The 22,314-nt window shown below is 42.3% G+C and overlaps 1 protein-coding gene across 1 annotated transcript; it reads right to left on the bottom strand.

Annotated features, from left to right (window-relative positions):
- Positions 1-9,611: 9,611 nt before the first annotated feature.
- On the bottom strand, positions 9,612-17,786 carry LOC131287288 (ATP-binding cassette subfamily G member 4). The gene is made up of 7 exons (XM_058316323.1): positions 17,729-17,786; positions 16,545-16,674; positions 11,451-11,989; positions 10,543-10,950; positions 10,357-10,473; positions 10,025-10,281; positions 9,612-9,953 (listed from the first exon to the last, which is right to left on the bottom strand). Exons 1-7 carry the CDS (start codon positions 17,784-17,786, stop codon positions 9,612-9,614), a joined length of 1,851 nt encoding a protein of 616 aa, XP_058172306.1.
- Positions 17,787-22,314: the final 4,528 nt, after the last annotated feature.

Here is a 22,314-nt window from a genome sequence, read left to right as displayed (position 1 = left end):
ATATAATCAAAATCCGTAAAACCATTTCCGGAACATTGGAATGACCAAACGGTAACAATGGGAACAATTAAAGGAAACGTGAATAAAAAAATTAATACACTCATTCATTGCACCAACACATTCGAAACACAGGTCTTTTGCTGGAATCCTTAACAATGCAGTATTGGATTGGGAATTCCCAGGTGAAAGCGAAGAAAATGCCCCGCCACTGTGGCTTTCTTTATTACACTGCGGGAAAACTCGCCTCCATTGAGACTACAGGGCGCCGAACAGAAAGGAAACGGGGAAAATCCACGCCAGGTGTACAAGTTTTCCCACGCTTTGCTCGACCTATTTTCCGCTGTCGATTCGATTCCATCGTTCCAGGAATTTGTACAGTCCAATTTTCCTTTCCAAACACTAGCAGGACAAGCACACACACACTCGCACGGTAGCACATAAATAGTGCAAAACAGAACTATAGAAAACACGGTAGCACGGAAGGGTGGAAAAAAAAACAAAGAAAAACACACAGCAACCCTTGGACAATACGGTACCGAAACCCTTGCTCGCTCGGAGGGCAGCACACGAGTGCCGAGGAAAATGCGACCGCACTGGTTCGCTGGCATTTTTGCGCGAGCGATGCTTTTCCGAACGACCCGCTCTCGGAATGCACATGCCGTGCTCACCTGACCTGAGCAGCTCGGGCGCGTTAGTGTTGGTTCGCGTTTTGTTTTTCACCTGCCGTATGTGTATGAGAAGAAAACACGAACGTAAGGATAGAGGAATTTTCACCGTTTGTTTCCCACCGTCAGTGCCTACATGGATCCTTGATGCTACACGGGGTCACGCACACCAGTGCCAGGGTGACAGCGTAATTACACGACCACATATAAACACGCACACGACCAGGACGAACTGCACCATTGAAGTCCTGAGTTCCTGTTTTTCCCACTGTGTTCGAGCGAAAAGCGACGGGGATGTTGTTGAGAGTTGAATGTTGAGAAAGGCAATGTGAAAGCAATCCTCAGGAAACACAAACACACACACGCGCGTTACATTGAACCGTAGGAAGCGTTACACCGAAAACCGTTATGCCGTTCATTCACGTTCACTTTGAACGGTCCATTTGCTTCCGTAATCTAAGCAGCAAAACTAAAGTGAGTAAATCAAATCAGCTGTCGACGCTGTCTTCTTGCCCCCTTCTCCCCTCTCACACTCACTCACAGTCCAACCTAAGGCAGTGAAAATCACATCTTCCGCATTCTTAAAGCAACCCCCGGGGGTACGAAAAACACTAACGCGCCACAAACGTCATGACGTGACGGAACGGTACACCTTTTGCGTTCAGCGTCCGAGCGAGTACTGGTCGACGGTGGGTTTGTAAAAATTAGAATGGTTTCCCACAGTCCGACCAGAGACAAACCATCTTCTCATCCGCCCGGTGGACAGTCGGCACATCTTTCAGCGAGCTGGGAGAGAGATCGTTTACCAACTGTCATCTCGAAAGTGCCCGTCCATTGAGGTGTGTACCTTAATGGATTTGTTTAAAATTGCTTCAACAAGCCAGCGTGCGTGTTTTATGATGTCCCATTGGCGTAATCGACCCGAAAATGGGTGGATTGAGCGTGGGTGATGAATATTGAAACCATCTCGTCCTCCCCCATCCTTTCCGCTAGTGCTGAATCATTCCCGGAGTGCAAGCGAACGAACCCCACCAAACGGTAGCGTTCGTTATTTATAATCTCGACCGAATTTTCGCACGTTCCGTCACGAATGCCGTCGCGAAGCGCGAAGGAAAAATTAAAGAGTCAACCGAAGGAATGCTCAACTGGGGGCGTAAGGGAAAAGAAACACGGTGTGCGTCTGTGTGTGAGGACGGGTTGCGCCACCAGGCGTCCGCTTTGTCGGTGGAAAAGTGAGCATGAACAAACACCCTGATTGCTCCCCTTCGTACGCATCAAAAAAGCGGGAGAGCATAAGGAAAACCGTCGAGTTAACGGGTGGCGAAGATGGTATTATCAAACAAAATAAGCGTTCGGAAAATAGGGAGTGCGGGATGATGAATAAAAAAAAAAGCGAAGTGTGAATCCGCACGAAGTGGTTTAATAACCCCGGTAGTGTTTGCTTAGGTTGTTTGGTTGCGGTTTTCAGTGGTAGGGCCGGTGGAAATTGAATCTTCTTTTTTATGAGCCATAAATGCATTGTCATGAGTCGATTGTTTTAGCAACGCATTCCCGGGAGGAAGGCTAATGAAGGCAGGGACAATGTTTTTACATCTAAAGGCTGGCATATTCACTCCGAAATTAAATGCATTAAATAATATTACATGTAATGCTTGAAGCGTTTTTCATTGAATTTTAACTGTTTATGCTTTATGTGAGTTACTAAACCATTTCAAACTAAATGATTTCTAAAATTAATCCTTTCATTTTAATCCTTAAACTAATCATCCACTAACCATGTTATGTTCGCCTCTTTTGAAAACACACCCACACACACCTTGATGGTTTCTAGGTTCATTTTTCTCTAATCATCATAAATCACTTAAACTCGTTTTTCAACCGTAGGGCATAAACTACACGAGGAGCGTCTTTCTTTTTTCACATGATTTATGGGTAATGGTTTTTTTACACAAAAATTCACCGAACCAATTCCGAGCGAAAAATTAAGATCTTCAAAAAGCAAAACAGGGTCAAAGAGTTTAAAATTCGTAGAATGAACAGACTGTTAGCTGCCTTGCGATTAGGAGGTTTTTTTTCTTGGGTGTGGTTTTCTTCTTCGCTACGCACCGCATTCTTTATTGCATTACGTGGCGGAATGCCATCGTCACCGGCAATTAATCGACGACAAAATGAAACAAAATAAACTAAACCGAGTGCAGTGCGTGCAAAGGCGACCCGTCATGTTGTTTTGTAAGTTGTGTAGGGGAATCGGGGTAATATTCATCTCTTTATGTTAAACAAAAAGATTTTACAATTCAACTAATAGCTAAATTTTTCATCAATCTATCAATTAATAAAAAATGTATTAGCAATAATAAAAGTAGCACAAAACTGTTTAAATCATGCATTTAGCAAAGAATTTGCTAAACATGCATTTAGCAAAGGATTAGCAAAGAATTTGCTGCTGTGTTCTGCTTATAAAAATAGATAAATGTAAACTTTAAGATTATCTTTGACGAAAAGGATAGCAGTTGGGAAAAATATATCAAATTTATTAATTCAGTTTGACCAAGGCTGTTTAGATAAAGGTTAGGCAAGTAAAATCGTTACACTTTTGTCAACTGGATCGTTTAGTTATTTTATGTAACTGGGAACCAGCTACATCAAAAATCTGATTGTAAAAAAGAACTTTTGCCTCAAATTTCTTGTCCTAATAAGCGAGGGAACAAAACAAGGATGGCTTTTTTTGTATAATAATCAATTACTGGTTCTGAGCAGATTTTGCGATAGATGTTAAATAGTAATAGCTTGTTTAGGCGACACAAAGAATTATTATATTTTATTGTTTTTTTTTTCCGACACCGTGTTGGGAATATTGTCCCCATATGACCCTACGTATTAAGACGTAGACACCATTTATCACAACGAATCACACCAACCGATCGTTGTTGTTCGCTTCGGCGCGTTTTTGACATTTGATCTCACAGCTCACCATCATTGTATCGCTTGGAATGAGAGGGATTCTTCTCACGGATGTGAATTTATCCCGTTACCGTTACCCACACACACACACACCCACACTAACGAATCCTGTAAACAATACCAGACATTCCCGGGAGCTCCCGCAGTCATCAATCATCTCGTTCCACACACTCCCGGAATGTTCGACGCCACGCAGGGAAAACAAGCAGCAGCGACAAGGGTTTGCTGGTAGTAGTGTAAGGATTTTCCTTCTTTGACCTCCTCCTCCACCAGCAGAATGTTATCCTTTGTGTCCCCCATAGGGTGAACCACACCACCTCACACCGGGTGGGTTCACGTTTGTGTGTGTATGTGTTTTCAATATGTTACGAGACGGGAAGGGGGGATCGATTTTACTTTTTTCCCTCAGCGAAGCCTGGGACACAAGGAAATCACCATTGTTCCTATCGTGGAGTATGTTTTAAGGACGAGAACGTTTTTACAACCATGAAGTAAATTCGGATAAAACGGGAGCTCATTGCTGTGAAAAAAAGAGCTTGGTTGCACTTTTGTATTTAGCTGAAAATTTCATTATTTATCAAAGCACGCTTCGATTTTCCACTGCGAATTTTCACCGCAAGAAGCTTGTAATATAATGTGCAACAATTCACTAGAGAAAGAAGAATACTTTTACTGTCCGCCAAGCCCTTGTTCTGATTTAATTTGTTAAATAATTTCCTTGAATTCTGCTGGAAAATTAATTTTCCCCACACACACACTCACACGCACTCGACACGGGTACACGATGGAGATCAAAAGCTGAGACGGGCGAACCGAGCAGGACCACGCACAACCTTCAACTGAAGCAGAAAACCGTGGGACTTATAGCCTTCGCCGAGAGTTTGCTGAACTGCTCCCCAATTGCAGCTCAACGGGATATATGTAGGCACAAGGAGAGTATAATGCACGCACACAAACACCTGCGCATTTGGCCCTTCTTTCCGCCTTTCTTCCTTTGGAGGAAATGGTGGAAAACCGAACTGTAAAGGGGACCGACTCCACCAGCAAACATCGCTGCATGCACCACCACTACCAGGGCAAGGACCACTCACTCACACGCCCAAACACGACGCGTTTGGAAGGAAAGCAGATGTGTGTATACATGCAAACGCGTGGCCTTCCTTGGATAGCTTGATTTGCCGGCAACGAATGTCCTTGCATGCGCAGAATGCGAGACGCGCGTTTTCCTGTGACGTCACGGTGCACAGTGGGGAAAACGGAACGCGAAGTCTACGAAAATTGTGAAAGAAAGTCTTTCTATCTTTTTGCATAAGAATCAATCACTAGACACTGCCATCACTAGCTAACTGACGGATGGCTTGGTTCTCGTATCTTGAGCTGTTGGAAAATTCGTGGTAACAAAAAAATAGATAAATGGGTATTAGTTTTTGATTGAGATTGCCAATTATTATCGCAATAACTTTATTCCTGATGACGCCGTTGATGCTTCGAGTGTTTGAAGATTCAGCTCTGGAAAAATTACGATTCGAAAACCAGCGTTTAAATACGAAATTTGGGAGACAACAAAACATAAGTTCAGTAAAGCCCTACTTAAGTTCGATTGAACAATGTGTGTTGTGCATTAAACTATTTAAATGTAAAAATGGTTTGGATAATTAATATAAAATCCTTTGAAACAAAATTACATATTGTTTACGTAGTTAGGTGAAACCCCCAACCCAGTAAGGAAAACAATGTTAAACCGGTATCTTCTCTTGAACTATCGAAAGTGAGATAAGTAGAAAATATATAAGGGAAATTTATTACAATGAAACTGTTTTTGGGAAGTTTCAAAAATGTAGCAATCATGAGGAAAATCTTACAAAGACGAGTGCTGTTTTTAAAGCAGTAGAAATGTCCCTCTTTGTTTTACATTGTACTTCCGCAATGTAACTTGCATCTCAAATTTTTCTAGAGAAAGAACGGGGCCGGTGAAGATCAAGATAAACAAAACACCGTCATATTCGTTAGAGAATCAGGTAAATGAAACTTGTTTTGGCAAATTTTCCTACAGTCGACCAATAATTCCAACGAATATCGAATGAAACAATTGAAGCAAACACAGCGCGTCATTTTTTCTTAGTCAACATTAACCCGCATCAATATTTTTGTGCCCTACATTTCCGTAGCGGTTAATATCGGAGGAGGTGAAACATTTTAAACATCATCCCTCCATGGGAGACTGCGAGGAGGAGGGTTTATTTTGAATTTCACCAACGAACACTTTCCGATCGCCCACACTGTTTCACTTGTGTCTTTGAGGCGTGTGAATCACACCCATCCCAAAAGGGGAACGTGGAGGTTTCACAAAAATATAAATGTCTGCCTCCCCGGCCGTACCGTAGGTCGTGTTTCTTTTGTTGTGTTAAAAAAATATATTGCAACAGGGCGCAAAGGGGATATGTTTTTTTAAGTGTTCGTTTCAATGCACTCCCGAGACAGAAACGCTGTTGATAGGCCTCAGATTGGGGATTTAAATCGTCACTAAGTGACATCGTGACGCTCAGTATTGATTCTTGTGTGAACGACATTCGCGTCGGTACGTGCTGGCGCCAAACGTTGCACGATGTTTACAAAAGCAACATCAAGCAGTGTTATTACTCAATTCGTAGGGTAAGAAAGATACGAGCAAAACCTGTTGTTGTTTGCGGCTCGTCTACCCTTGGACCGATTGGGGACGGCGACTGATAAACAGGATGTTTCGGTTGTTTCGCGTGTCGGCCTGCCGATGTGAGAATTTGGAATGAAACTTTTTGGTAGTTTTATCCCAAAAACCGAAACACAAACCAACTATCTAAATATAGAGTGCATGTTTCATACGTTGATTAACTGGCTTGTGTTTTTCCTAAATGCAAATAGCCAGAAATGCCATTTCTATATTATTGCTAGATCAGTAGATGATCAGCAACAGTATGCTGATTTTTTTTACTATTATCTGTGCAGAAAAAATACGTAAAAGAAATGTAATATTTATACTTTCTTGTGTTGCCTACGAGTCTTTTTTTAGTTCTCTCTCCAATTTTACGTACGCATATTTCAATTAAAATTATATATTACTACAACTCTTCCCTGAGGGTTCCCTGAGCACAAACATAAAAATAATTGTTAATACCTACGAGAATTTCTAGGTTGTTCTAAGGCGATTCTAGGCGATGTAACAAAAACACTTGGCCTTTCAATAAAACAACGCAATGCGTTTGATGCACTTTGTTCTGCATCTTGCCTAGCCTAGATTGCAGTGTGGGCCACCTTTAAAACACGTCACCCTGGCATGAATCAGTCGCGGTAAAAGTAATGTTCCATTCAGTTATGCGACCCTTTGATCTGTTCGGTTCCCTCGCACACCATCTGCCCGGGTTGGAATGATAAATGGAAAAATCTTGCCAATTAGTTCACCCGAATACTACTCCGACAGTAGGGCGAACTAAAAAAAAAGGTGTGCTCATTGAGAAGAAAAATCACCTCTAGAAATCGCCTCAGCCCGGTGACCAGTACATTCCAAATGAACGTTGCAAAATAAATTAACATTTTACCTGTCCGAGAGGTAGCACGTTTTTTATTTCTTGGCGCAGGCCAACACAAACCGTTGCCAAACTGTCGCGCAAGCCGGAATCTGAATTACCGCATGCTTTTTTTTTCTGTTGGTGGGTGAAAATATTACTGAACCTCCGGAGGTCCGGATGAGACAGTGAGTGATTTTTCTTTTTCGGTATCTGCTACCAAACGCTGTAATCCCGAGCTGTCTCGATGGCTGCAGGCCAGGTGGCGGATTTCCCGCTTTTTTGGGCAGGGAACGGACAGGCTGTTGGCACACGGAAGGTAAGTAAATTCTAACACTTGCACCGCCCATCGACGATCCCGTTGAAGCCGATCGAAACGGAACCGAAACTAATCGAACCGAGGCCGCGACGACGAATCGCGGGAGCGAGGGGAGCTTCGTTTCACTGTAAAAATATTTAAATGCACACGTTACAGAATGTAAAAAAACACCATAGAACATTTATATTTCAGACGCTTTGGCATCGGTCCAGAATCGGTCGAATGCAGGTTGCAAACAAAAAGCAAAACCCCAACCACCTTTACGAACGACCACGGTGGACACAGCTGACAGGTCCATTTGGCTGAGATCATGCTACGGGATCGTAATCATAATTCTCCGCTAATGTCCATTCATTCTCCTTTGCGCTTTGTGCTGGCAGAAGCGATTTTACTAGAGCAATTGCAAGTGCCGCCTAAAAAACACACACAAACTCCTCATCACCCACTTGCGCCAGAGGTTAGTAAACGATTAACGATAGATAAATTGCTTACATTCCACACGTCGTCGCATGCAGGATTTATACGACGATCGTAGTTTTGCATTCTATCTTGCGGTTCAAGAAACAATTATAATGGAAATCAATGCCAAATACTTTACTAATAAAATTCCATCACTAAAGATGACTGCGGGAAAACGAAAACAGAGCCGGGTTCGAAGAAAGCAAAACACTCATTTACAGGCGGCAATTATTTTCGTTTTGTTCTCGCAATTTATAAACTCATAATATTGTGGTCCTTAATCCACATACTCTGAGCGTGAATAATAGCAGGTAAGGTGCATCCGATGGGAAAAATCTCTTCAGGGCTAATGTTTTCTAAACAAACTTAAGAGCATTCCTCTACCGAATGACTCTGCGTAATCAAATTTACGATTAACTTTAGCTTATCGGATAAGGCAGAAGCTATGAGTAGTATGGATGAAGAATATGGTTTTCATTAACCTTATGATTTGTTCGACATTTTTTATATCACTTAGTTAAAATGCTTTAAAAAGCCCTCTCTTCTATTTAGTGAATGTCGCCATATACTGTAGTCATTACAGTAATTACAACTTTTGATGAAGAAAAACCGATACTAGATCGCTTATGCTTTTTTTTTGTAGTACAGCTACTAGATGTTTTAACAGATGTTTCAAACATGTTTCCTGCGAAATACTCAAGATGGTGACGCTTCGTTTGAAAGAGTGCTTCGAAAATAGAAAGCTCTAGTGCGAAAGGAAGTGCTTCGAGCTTTTGAACGTGACGGTTAAAGTTTTTAAACGACTAGATTGATAATCCTTGATCCTTTTCCACTTTAAACATTTGTTTTGTATCTAAGGATTGTAACTTCTCAACGAACTTCCTTCAAGTGAATAGATGAATACTGTTATTGGTTGTCGAAAGATTGTTCGTTTTATTCCTTTGTGGTCGCTTTTGTAAGTACAGGTCCAATATGTTTGTATATAAAAAAAGTATCACTAGGTTTTGTTTTCCATTTGGTCCACCAACTCTTAATCCTACTTCTATAAACGATAAAGAAGGACACCTTAGTACATAAACAAGAAGGAGAAAGATTAAAGCGGGAAAACTATCAACGCGTTAAAAAAAAGGAACATGACTCACGACAAGACACGCACAGCAACGCATGTCTTGGACGTCTGCTCTTCCTTTTGCACTATCGATTACAGTGAACATATGTTAAAGAGTCCTATTTCCTTGGTCTAACGTCTATGGGAATGTTGTAAGGCATTCGCTATTATCGATAGCTATTAACTTTTAAGAATTCGATGGTTTTTAAAGGGAAAAAATATCATGTACTGTCAAGAAAACAGAAAAAGAGAGTTTGATAAAGAGAGCTAGAGACTAATTTGCCAGCCTTAAAACCTAGAAGAGCCGGGTACGGTTTAAGAATAGTTTTCTAGTACAGTACAGGAAATATGTCTGTTCAACTAAAACTGAGAGTCTTCCATTTGGTTACCGTCTAAACAATGCAAAACGAAAAGCCTTCTTCTATCAAACAACAAAAGTACGTGCTAAAATAAACTCTCGCTGCTTTGGCCTGGCAGCGACAGGATCACATTATGATTGCATATCAGTGGGTCAATGTTGCTGGCTCTTTTGACTGCTTTCGGGCACCGTTTGTGTATACCTACTTGTAGAACCTTCTCCGTAGACTAAGGTAGCACACCAACCGGTAGAAGAGTGTCATCGAGACGAGGATGGTCAGCTCGAACAGCAGCGTCGTGTTGTCGATGCGAACGTAGTGCAGCAGCACCTTTGGGTCGTCGAAGTGGCAGTACATTTCGTCACAATCTAGCCGTGGTCGATTGTAGCCAAATACAACCAACACAACCGACACGACGCCACCGCGTATGAACGACACCCGCATCAGCCATTGCATGAGCGTGGGAATCTGTGCTGCAAAGTCGAATCCGTAGATGGCCAGACCCAGGAACGGGGCAATCGCCAGTGGGCCGATGGCGGAACCATTCTGTCAAACGAAGAGGTAAAAGTTAACAACACATTCAAAGTAGCTGGAGTAAGGCTCGCTTCGCTTCTTACCATCACGTTAAAGGTGGCGCCAATCATAAGACCGAAACCTTCGGCACACAAAGACACAATGATTCCCACTAGGGCGAATAAGCAGTAGCGGAACAGCTCCAGTGGCAACCCCGCCAGCCAATAAACCAGCATGGTGAACACGATATTGAGCAGCAATTGGACTGGCAGTCGAGAGAGCGTCAGGGCAAGATAGTAAGGAAACAGCCCGTACCAGCGGTTAAAACATTCCTTTTTCACCAACTTCACTTCACGAGGATCTGCAAAACGAAAAATGAAAAATGAATTTGTGTTTAGTAGACAACTTGTTCCTTTTTATAAGCAGGTTCACTTACAGCTTAGAATCGGCACCATAACCTGTGTGTAGCAGAAGAAGAAGCACACGCCGAGACAAAACTTTAAGTGGTCGAACATTCGCGCTCCGTCGTTGGCAGCGTTCAGGAAAATCAAACCTAGACCACAACGGAGGAAAATGATGCATTAAGACGCCGTAGCTAAAAGATTTCTTTACCATCACCTACCTATGAAAAACCCACACGCAATGTGATGTATCAGCTGGATCCACAGCACCGTCCGGTTGCGAATGATCTTCGTCCACATCAGGCGAAATAGCACCCAGAACTGCACGAACCCGGACACGGCGTGTCGATTGTGGAAAAAGCGCGTGATCTGCTTCATCTTCTGCACCAGCGTGCTAACGTGCGGTCCTTGCCGGTCGAGGATCATCGAGGTGACGGTCGGCTTTAGGACGAACTCTCCGGCCGGCTCGAGCGAGGACGGTTCTTGGTCGGAGGAGATCGATGCAGGTCCGGAGGCGGTCGTAGGGCCAGCGATCGCTTGCAGCTCGGAGCAGATCGATTTGCCGTTCTGCATTACGTTCGCAAGCGTCGGAATGAGCTCGTGGGTGTCGCTATCACAGATTTCGATAACTATATTCGAGAAAAAAAAACACGTTATTAGTACACCAACCAAACCTCTAGGAACTATTTATGTCCTTTTTTAACAAGAATTATGATTCTGTTACATAAATTATGCTAGTATGTTATTATCGTGTAAATTTTTAAGTTCAAAAACATTGCCTGAATCCAAATGTTCAACCGTAATCAATGGCTGCTGATGTTTCAACAGTTGCATACACTACGGCGCACATCATATTTTATAGCATTATGGCATCATTCTCCTACATCAATCTCTAATAAAATCATTGTTTTTCCTTAAAACTCCGGCATATTTTCAAATTGTTAATTAGTTGAAAACGAAGGTAATGCCACAGATTTGAACACTCTACTGATCTTCCAAACTCAACTGACGGAAGGTGTTTTTTTAAGTGGTACAACATCCCTTAGTGGAACAAGGCCTTTTTTCGAACAAAACTATAGCATAGATCGGTGATCCGTCGTTGGTAATAACGTAGGGTATATCCACTTACTAAAGTCAGCCGGATTGTAGTGCCTCGGACATTCGATGTTGACGTGCGCCAGGAAGGGTACGAGTGCCTTCGGGTTGCCCTGGTACACGCACTGGCCCCGGGCAATCACGTAGATGTGGTCAAACAGCGCAAAAATACGGGCCGACGGTTGATGAATGGTGCAGACGACCGTCCGGTCCTGGCGGGCGAGATCGCGCAACAGCCGCACGCAGTTGGCCGCCGTAACCTCGTCCAGCCCGCTCGTCGGCTCGTCCAGAAAGAATACCGACGGGTTCGCTACCATCTCGAGCGCAATTGAGAGTCGCTTTCGCTCGCCTCCACTCAGCCGCTCCGCCGTCACGTTCCGGCGGTGGTTCAAGTTGAGACTCGACAGCACCTCCGCGATCGTCTCCTGGCAGTCCGTTTGGTCTTTGATCTTCAGCTTGCACGCGAGTGCCATCAGTTCCTCGACCGTCAACATTGGTTGGTGGTGATCTTCTTGAGTGATGTAGCAGGATGCCTTCTTGTTCAAGTGTACTGTGCCCTGGACGCCAGATTTGCTGCAAAAGACAACAGAGACAAAGACCGAAGGAAAGATAAACCCCTGTAACAAACAAAAGTGGATCGTACGTTTGCCGCCATTGCCGGAAGGACCTGTGACGGCGACCCAAAATCGCAACGGCAAAGCGGGGCAACAATGTCGCGTTCGACAATTAATTCCATAACCCAGTTCCAGCACGTTCAATTAGTCCTCGCCGTATGAATAAAAGATGGTCGGGCTTATTTGCTTAGCACCGAAACCGAACAAAAAGGAACATTTGCTACCAACTTGCAAACGGGTGGAAGTAGGTGAATGAAAAGTGAGTTTTCGGTCGATGCAGGTTGATTAATCGATTTGATTTCTAACGTTCTTTGTTCCTGTCCTTCTACACGTGTATTTTGTGTTGTCGTTAAGTATGTTTACATATTTTTCAATCAATTTTGTCGACGCATTTGATTTGTTTTCTCTTAAAAGTATTAATTACAATATTTTATTTAAAATGAAAGTACTTTAATCGAAAAAAAAAGCTGATAATGATGTTATAATCACCGGTCGTTTTTTCCCAAGCGAATAGGCAAACGTAGTTTAACCTAATTAATTTTCGTTGATTACTTCATTACGAAATTCAACATTTTTTCATACTTAAGATCGACTCGGTTGAAAAAAAATTGCGCAAAAACATAACGAGTCTGCAGTTTTAATGTTAATCAGCGGGTAATTAGTGTGCTTTTCACTGGAGCTTTTTTTTTGCACGAAGCAATGAGGCAATGTTAATGTGTTTAACCAAAAATAAGCAGACTCGTGTTGGTTCACGTTTTTGTCGTTCTTCAAACGCCAAAGCGTCAATTAAGCTACGTGTGGAGAATTATTCAAATACAAATTATGCACATCGAAACTGCATGTTATTGCCTTAGTCAGATACATTTCGCATTTGCTACTGCATGGAAGGACATCAACATTACCTTGAATAAGTCAAATGATGCACTTTGACGATGCACGTGCAATGAAGGGCAGGATAGACAAGTTGCAATACGATCCAATACGAATAGATCAGTATTTTAAAGCTTTATAAATTTGTTGCCATGAGTGAACTTATCTCAAAACGCTGGAGCAAAGCAGCTAGTAAGAGCCACTATCTAAATTGAAATGTACTCCTCAACTTATCCTCACGAGCATAGCAATAAATTGTGCCAAGACATGTGCAATAAATACTAGCATAGAAAGACAAAACTCATTTTTCTTTCTCACCAAAATGACAAATTGCCTACCATTAGTCGCACGGATGAGAAAACACAGCTCCTCGCTGCTGCCCACAACCGTCTCTCTTCTCCTTTTAAACTCCACCATTCAAGTGTCATTGTGATTTGCGATTTGCAATTAGATCCAGGCCGTTCTGGTTCCATTTCGCTGCCTACATCGGCGCTTGGTTGGATGATTTCAGCGGATTTCCCTCGAATGACACATGCGGGCAAGCAAACACAACCCATTCCACCTGCGTTCATCCGATCGAGACCTTTGGAGGGCTGGTGTTCGGGCGCAAACACTCAGTAGTACATATTGGCACTGCAATTGGGTGGCGTTTTGCACACAAACGGCCAATAAATAGTTTTGCGCCAACTTCACGGCCATGAGATCGCGATCGACGGCAGGCCGAAGTGTTTGCAAACGTGTTATTAGACAATAATTCCCGGGCCTGTGTCAACGCGGCGGTACTCCCTGTTCTCTTCCCCGCGTTTTGAGCGAGCCGTTATTATCGCAAGTGAAATCGAAAGTTGTGGCCGGTAAGTATACACCAAATAAAACAACGGACTCACAAACGGAACCGACACAGTGATGGAGACATTGTGGTGGCACAAACTACAATTAAAAAAGGTTAACGATCGACAAATAAACTAAATGGTGACTGGTGCGTAACGATCGGTATGTTTATTGCAATTTTTATCCAAACGACACTGCACGTCAACGGAAACAAGCTACTCCATAAAACGATAAAACAATAGTAAATAACTTCTGCCTTACGCCGAGACATAAATAAGCGAACAAACATCAGTTTCCTCAAGGGTAATTGTACATGTAATGTCGACAACGAGCGATCGGGTTTACGCCCAACATAAATGTCTTCATTTTTATGCACCAACAAACTTCCGTCCGATTCTGATTGAGGTTTCTGACGACGATCGGTAGGTGCTTGCAATGCTCCCAAGGCCCTTTGGGCCGGTGCGGGTTTGTGTCATAAGCAACATGCACATGATGTTGCCACCTTCCACCGCTTTCGGGCACCGTTGGCGACTTTTCGGGCGATGCCATCGGCGATGCATGATTGTGCAATTGTGGCAAGCGGCTGAGGCCCCTTGACGTTGGCGTGGGGCGTGCGGGTGGGTTGGTGAATGTTAAAGTCACTTGCGCACGCACGGTTGCGTGCGTATGATCGATGTCAATGACCCCGCCCGCCGGTGCACTATGAGGCTGCCGATGGCGTCGGGTAACGGGCTAACCGGCGGGGTTGTTCGCTGCGTTCGCGAACTGCTCGAAATCGAGGTGGGATGTTTGTGTAGAAGAATGCTTGTCTGATGACGATAAAAATTGGTAATTGAATGATTAGGTGATAATTGAGTGGGTGCATAATAGACGCAGAACCGGATCTTACCAGATAACAACTCTATTTGACGAGTTGGAGATTAAAGATGAACAGAGTTTTAGATTATTTTAATACATTTATGTTGTTGTTTAGATATTTTCATCCAATAAGTTTACACTTATATCATTGTTCCGTAAGTTAGTTATCTGATTTGATTCTCTTTAGCATCAGATGTAAATCTATCGAAAATAATCCAGTTTATTATAGCTTAATATAACTCATTTGAAGTTAGACATTTCCTTTTCCATCCAGCATAAAACATGTTAATTTCACATGTCTACCCTTCCTATATCTTACGTGTTTCAAGCGAGCTTAGCATAAATAAACATATTTAAAAAAAACGTTGTATGAAGTTTAATAATTTCTTTATATTCCCGCTTCGCTTCGATTTCTGTTTTTTTAAGTTCCGTAGTGGAACTTCCCATCAGAAATATATTTGAAATATGCACCTACATTAGGATGCAATAAATATGGTCAAAACAATGTTGCGTTTTGTTGCTGGAACAGCAATTCTTCGGATACAACAGTCGGTGTGTTTTTCTTTAATTATCCTGAAATCGTAAATGCCGCCATGTGTAATCAACCAACTTTCCGCACATAAATTGATCAAACAAGCATTAGGGCATTAGTTTTCGTCGTAAAAGTTTCTTTTCAATTGTACGTACACATTATTTACACCACAAACCGAAATGTCAAACAAACAAACCGCTGTTTATTTTGCTATCCACACCCGATCATGATCATTAAAATCGCATAAAACGCCCTCGACCGCGCGCTGGCCCGCCCTTCTCGAGTGCAAAATTTAGTGCCCTCTCCCTCTCTCGTGTGGTGTGGAAAATCTGTTCAACCACCGCCGAAAAATGTGTGTCGTTGCTGCGGCCCGATTAAAGTTTTAAGATCGTGATCGTACGTAGCTAACAGCATCACCGGGGGTAGAAAACATCAAGACATCGGACTGTTGGCCTACTGCCAGCTAGCGGGTGAACCTTTTGCGGACGGGGCCCCGGCAACGACACGCTACCGAATATGCTGCGCGAAGGTCAGGCGCGCAGCAACCGGTTTCGAAGCACCGATGGTTTTGATGCCTCGATGGGGCGTCCGAGAGGCGGAATATGTAGTCAGTGACGCATGGAAACATAGGCAGAATGTTTGAAAAACATTTGATTTAAGTGCCACAACACGTGTCAGATACCAATAAAAGGAAACTTTCAGAAAAACCTCTTGAAAAGAAACCATGTTAAACAATAAAAAAGTCTTCAAAAAATAAATGAAAAAATTATGAAAAGTTACAATTATGACAAAAAACCTAGAATTGAATTGAAAGAAGATAAAACTAATGACCATCTAATCCCCACCCGAGAGGGGATAAGGCTTAAGAAAGGGCACACGAGGGGTTAAAAATGCCAGTCAAATGATAAAAACGTGTCGATGGCTTACATTGTCATTAGTGAATGTGTGGTTCTTGATGGATGGCTCAAGTGAACGCTGAATGGGTTGAGGTTCAGAGAGGTAAGTCACTCCAAGATTGATCCTTAATGACACGGTTGCCGGTTTTATTGCTTTCCTTGTTATCTACGGCGGTGTGCAACGAAACAAAACATTGTAAAAATTAATGATTTGTTCAAAGGTTGCGCTCGCAACCGTGCCGGATGAGTGGCAAATCTTAATATTTGTGCAGCGTTGCACAAACGGGCAACGTCGAATGTTTGCACTTCACTTCGCCGATGTCCATTCGGGTCAAGTGTGGAATAAGACTCATGATCTTTCTTACGTTCTAATATCCGCATCAATTGAACCCCCTCCTTCTGCCGGCACATCTTGTGACCAATCCCAATGCCCAACAGTCCCAAAAGTGGCCAGTCCACTTAAAATAACAACCGCACGGTAGATAATTCTTCGTACCCCCGAGGGAGCAGACTCACGGTGGCTCACTTACCGATAGCCAGATATTGCGTTCAGCAGGCTACTCTTGCCCGCCCCGGACGGTCCCATAATGGCTGTTAATTGTCCATGCCGGAAAACGCCGCTGACGCCCTTCAGGATCGTTCGCTTCTGGCTTTCACTCACTGAAACGAAACGAAGAAATGCACGGAAGTGATGAGGTGAAGCGGTTAGGCAACGGTGTATGAAATTTCATCCCAGGCCGTCGCCAAAGGGGAGTGTGCACGTCGCCCAGAGTGTCGGCCTGTCGAACATAACCTCTTTCGATCGAACGCGTGTGTGTTCTTGTGGATCTCGTTTTTCGCAGTGTCTTCTCATGAAAAAGGTGCATCAACATAAATTTTCACGCAATATTTTGATAAGACAATTCAAAAGAGTATAAAATCAACAAATATCAAGGATTTTTTGATAGAGTGATCACTATATTCTGACAAGATGCCATATTCTAGCAGAAGGTTTAAGGATGAGTGGAATTAAAACACTAAACAGTGTCTTGGATAAATGTTGAATTTGTTTTACCTATTACTAATTTCAGGAAGACCTATTAATTATTTTAGTTAAAATTGTTTAGATAAGCAATTAATAAAAACTATGTTTTTGGTTGCCATTTCATCTATCTTATGTTTATGTGTAAAACCAAACGATGGCTTTAGTATACATGGTAAATCAATTGAACCAGTTGCAGTTAGCAAGTTAACATGTTTGTATAGTCTTATCGAAATATGATTTACGATAAGATTTACGATTTATTTTCTGAAAAAAAATACTGAAATTCTGTATTTTCAATTTATCACGATCATTTCTTTGTTAATTATTCTACGAAGTTCTTAAAAATACTATAACTATTAAAAACCATATTTGCATTAACATTCCGGATTAAATCAAGGAAACTGCAACATGATCCATCTTCCATGTTCGCTTCCGGTTTGGAAGAGCAAAGCGTGTAGCAAAGATAATTTATATGAAATTGCAGTTCTCGAGACCTGACCCGGGGCAGAACTGGTTAACCTCGTTCAACAACACCACACCCTGTGTCGGACGGTATTGGTTCTACCGATGACTCCAACCTCTGTTACAATCCGATGAAAGTAACCACGCACACCACGTGTACCTTTTCTTTCGTGCTTAAGTCACTCTCCGTTGTCTCGGTGCATCCCCCGGCGATCGGTGCATACTTACGGAAACTTTTGCGCACATTGACCGCATACTCGATGTCTTGGAACTCGACGTCTTTCATCTTGAGGCCGTCCTCTGCTCGGGGTTAGTTTGTGTGTGACTGTCTGGAGCTCACTCCAGCCCGCTACAGGAGCAGAGGAAATGCACCGTGTGAAGGTTTGGAGTGGGGTTGGCCGTGGGCGAAAGGTTCTCTTTTCCTTTTTGCACACTCGATGACGACGAACGAAGGACGGGAACCAGGTACAAAGGGTACTTTCCTCGATGGTGGAATATTTCCTAGGCAGCTTTTGAATCCATTTCCGCGATGTACGTGTTCTTATCTAAAAAAATAGGAAAAACAGCACGTATTAATATTTACTGTACGATTGTATTTTCAAACTTTTTGTTGGGCTAGTGAATAAAATCGGGATTCCCACCCATTCCATTATTTAATGCCATTATTCAATCGGTTGTTTTGGTTTTCTACTATTTCAGACGTTGTTCGAACAAGGAAACCGGCATCGTCGAACCGGTTCCACCGGACGGCGATCGTTCGAAGATCAAGGCATCTCGGCGTCGCGACCATGTGCGCCTTGATCTTGAAAGCTGAACTCGACCGAATGGTCGCCGGCTTGTCCGTAGTTGACCCTTGATCATGTTCATAGATATTCTGTTTTCCCTTTTCCTCCTTCGCAGCGAATTCCAGCAATTATTTTACAACGAATCAAAACCCGATTCGATTCCTTTTTCCAACCCAAGCGAACGTCATGGTTGATGAATTGTTGAGTTCCGAGTTGCTGAAGTGTGCACACTGCTGGTGGTGGTGCTGCTGACACGCAATTCACGTTCTATGGGGTAAATATTTTTTTACATCTCCGAACCACACAATGGGGTGGGCAGATTGGAATGGGCCCCGAAAATTCTCAAGGGCACCGGTTCGTAGCAATTAAGTTTCCGTTTGTCTGCTCAACCGATATTTGTTGATCTTCAGAAATGTTCAACTTCGTGCAAAGCAAAGAAAAAAACAATATCACGTTTGTTGTTTGATCTGACTTCTTTTACAACTAAGCACCAAACAGGATCATTTAATCCGAAAACAAGAGACCAGTTTGATATCAGGAAATTCCAAAGAATTTACATATTACTAGAATTAAAGGTTATGAGTGATCTTATACTCAGTTCTGGATTTAAACTATTCATTTGAACAAAAAGAATAATTTATTTGGTAAAATAAAGCTCTTGATTTCCAAAACACAAAACCTGCCAGATTATGTATAATTATAGTTCAGGCTTTATGCATTTCAAACAACACGTTAGCAAGTCCAATAAAACGATAATGAATCCATGAATCATGGCATCGCGGGGATGAAATTGCCATGCTCGTTAGGAACTAGTTGGGATTTCATAAATCCAATCACCTTCCCATGAATCAACACGGCAGCATCAGGCGCATCGAAAGACACTTTGCACCTTGCCCCACGACGATCAATTACCGTCCAATGGGTGGCTGCATCCTGAGAAAAAGAGTAGCGAACCTCTGATGCATTTACGTCGATCACGATTTTATTTCTCCCCCCAAGCGAGACACAATGGGAGATGGCCAGGAAGCATTGGACGAAGAGGGCCGATGCCGATGCATCAGCAGAGGATCGATCGATCGATTGTCGTCAACAACGGTAGATTCAGCTGACCTCAAGGCATCGACGAAGTGGACGCTTCGGTTTATTTATTTTTTTCACTCATCTCCACCGCGATCTCGCAGTTCATAAACTCTACACGCGGGCGGAAAACAGATGCACAACGCCGCCACGCCGAAACGGTTCTCGTCGTATGCAAATTACGTTTTATTTATGCACACCCTGGCGCTGGGCGACACCTTACGGCCGCCATAGCCCCGGATCGGACATCGAACGTTGATCATTACCTTGTATCCGACTAGGCGACCAGAAGTCGGCAAGCGTTTCCCGAAACGGATCAAATGATGAAAAAGAGCACGGAATCGTAGGCAGGGCACAACAAACTGTTTGTGAATACAGTTCATCCGTTTTATTAATCGGTAAATAGCATACGACAATGTTATTAAGTAAAATGTTAATTCAAGCATTGATTAATCCAAACTTTCAACCGTTAATTTTTACGCTTATTATCAACTCATTTTTTTATTTTATTTTCTCTCATTGCACTTGAAATTATCCCTTCGCATCATTTGATCAGAATAAGATATTATTAATACTCAATAATAAAAAACGCTTAAAATTGTGGAATGTTTTGAATATATTTGATGCCATTGTGACATTGAAAAGAAAAGAAGAAAAGTGAAATACACGACTGTAGAAAATGTCGAACAATATTTAAAATACGATCGAAAAAGTTAAAGAATTTTAATATAAAAAGTTGCGTCATATGGGACATTATATCCTTTTTTAGAAAAAACAACAAAGTCGAGAAGAAAATAATGTTTTTTGAATGTTCTACTATCGGGCCGGACCCATATGCCGACCCCTGCAAGAGGCAGACGATGCTGTCGACCATCAACGATCGTTAATGAGACAATCTAGCGCTGTTCAACGACCGATCGAGGCGATAGTTTTCATGTAAAATCGGAAGCTGTGCGAGATTAATTAATGTTCTACCGTTAAAATAATTATAAATACCGGACTAGGAACAGGATGTCGCAAAATGGGTGAATAAAAATGTAAATTTTAAATCATAGCACGATATCTATTAGACGAACTTTGTAACATATTCACTAGAAATAGCATAATCTGCACATCCCTTGCAAAAAACCGGACAACAAACCTCCCACGAGCACGCGCCACTTTAATCTAAATGCCGTTGTGCAGCGGTGTGTCCTATCACTTAATTTATATTCCCAATTATAGGATATATACAAACAATTACCGAGTGGCCGCATCGTGTGTTAATTGGCATGTGAGAAACATCACCAACGCGGAACGTTACTATTTTCCAGTCATCGAGACCTCTTTAGCGTCACGCTAATAGAGGGTAACGTGAGATCGATTACCAGAGTGAGTGAGCTTGTCCTTCTAATCGCTGGGAAGTATGTTTCACGGGAACTGTAAGACATACAGTATAAACTTGCTTGTGCTTCCTATCTTTGTAGTTTGTAGTTTAATCGGTTTTTTTTTAATATCTTCAGTGGGACAAATAAGTATATCAGCAAACGTTCAATAGACTTTCCTCAAAATATTTTATGGGTAATTATAAATTGCATTTTTTTCGTTATAATATTAAAGAAATTTTGGTTTATCGTTTTTACATTATTTACTTACTTCTTTTGATTGTACACTATAACATGTTCGGCTTTTCTAGTTTTATTGAAAATATCTTCAGTGGGCAAAAAGTGGTTTAAACGTCCAATAATCAGCTTCCTAATAATTTTGTTGGTTGCTACAAATTTAGCTCTACACTAAAACACTAGAGATATCACTTTTTCCCATTTTTCGGAATGCAACATCAAGCCCAAACCCTTCGAGCCAAGTTAGGCTTTAAATGAGCAAAGAATGAGAATTGATCGGAAATACTAAATGGAAAAAAGATCCTGTGATAAAAATGAAAGATTATTAACATGCCGAGAAATAATTTATTACTTTAAAGACAACAATTTATCTTCCTTCTACCCCCTCATAATTGGTTGACAAGCGTTTAACTGCAAGTAGCACCCGGTGGCAGATTTTTTTCTTCTGCAGCATCGTATGCTGCACGAATAGTTTCATAACACCAAACACGGTATTCGGTCGATTCGCGAACGCCATCGAAACCGCGCAGCATCGGCACAAGCCCAGCTTTCACAGAGTAAATACGGGGCTGGCAAACGGTAAATCTTTTTTAAACGTTCTACGTGCAACGGACCCGGTTAGCGGCAAACCGCGTGCACCGAAGGTCGCCGCCATCACATATGCCCGTTTGTCCAGTTTGGGAACAGTCAGCCGCTATCGAAGAGGCTAGAAGCAGCGATTCTTTCCAAACGAGTTGGTGGTTGGTTGCATTTTCAAATCGAGAAACGGGGGATGGTGAGAAACGGTCACATAAAGCGGTGGCATAGACCGGGGGTTGGCAAAGTAAGAAAATGTTTAAAAAAGTTTAACGATAAAATTTCAAATATTTTTATCTTTTACCACTTTTTATGAAACTTAACTATTTAGAAAGCTGATACTCCACTCAAAAAGGGCACTACTTTGAAAACATTAAATAATCGTCTGGCCTTTTTTAGGGAATGTATATGCCGACCCCTGGCAAAGACGGTCGGGTGATGTGGTGGATTCTTTCGAGAAAGAGCAAAAGAAAAAAAACCCAAGATTCATTATGCAACTCTCGCAAGCCCAAACTGAAACTGAAACCAGCAATCGGGTGGTGGGTCGTGGATATTTGAACTAGCATCGTCGTGTAGGTCTCCCCCACCGACTAGAGAGAACCGGTTGAAATTTTGTATGCGAAAATGCAACATGCTCGCTTATCCCAACGGACGCAGTAGTCAACATTCGTTGCAACGGAACACATGACTGTGCCACACACATGCGCCGAACACGAGTTGGTTGCTTGACATTTATTTGACGACTCGGTTTGCCCATTGTGAGCATGCTTGCATT

Source organism: Anopheles ziemanni, chromosome 3 (assembly GCF_943734765.1).
Source record: "Anopheles ziemanni chromosome 3, idAnoZiCoDA_A2_x.2, whole genome shotgun sequence".
Lineage (NCBI taxonomy): Eukaryota > Metazoa > Arthropoda > Insecta > Diptera > Culicidae > Anopheles > Anopheles ziemanni.
This window is presented reverse-complemented; position numbering and strand designations above follow the sequence as displayed.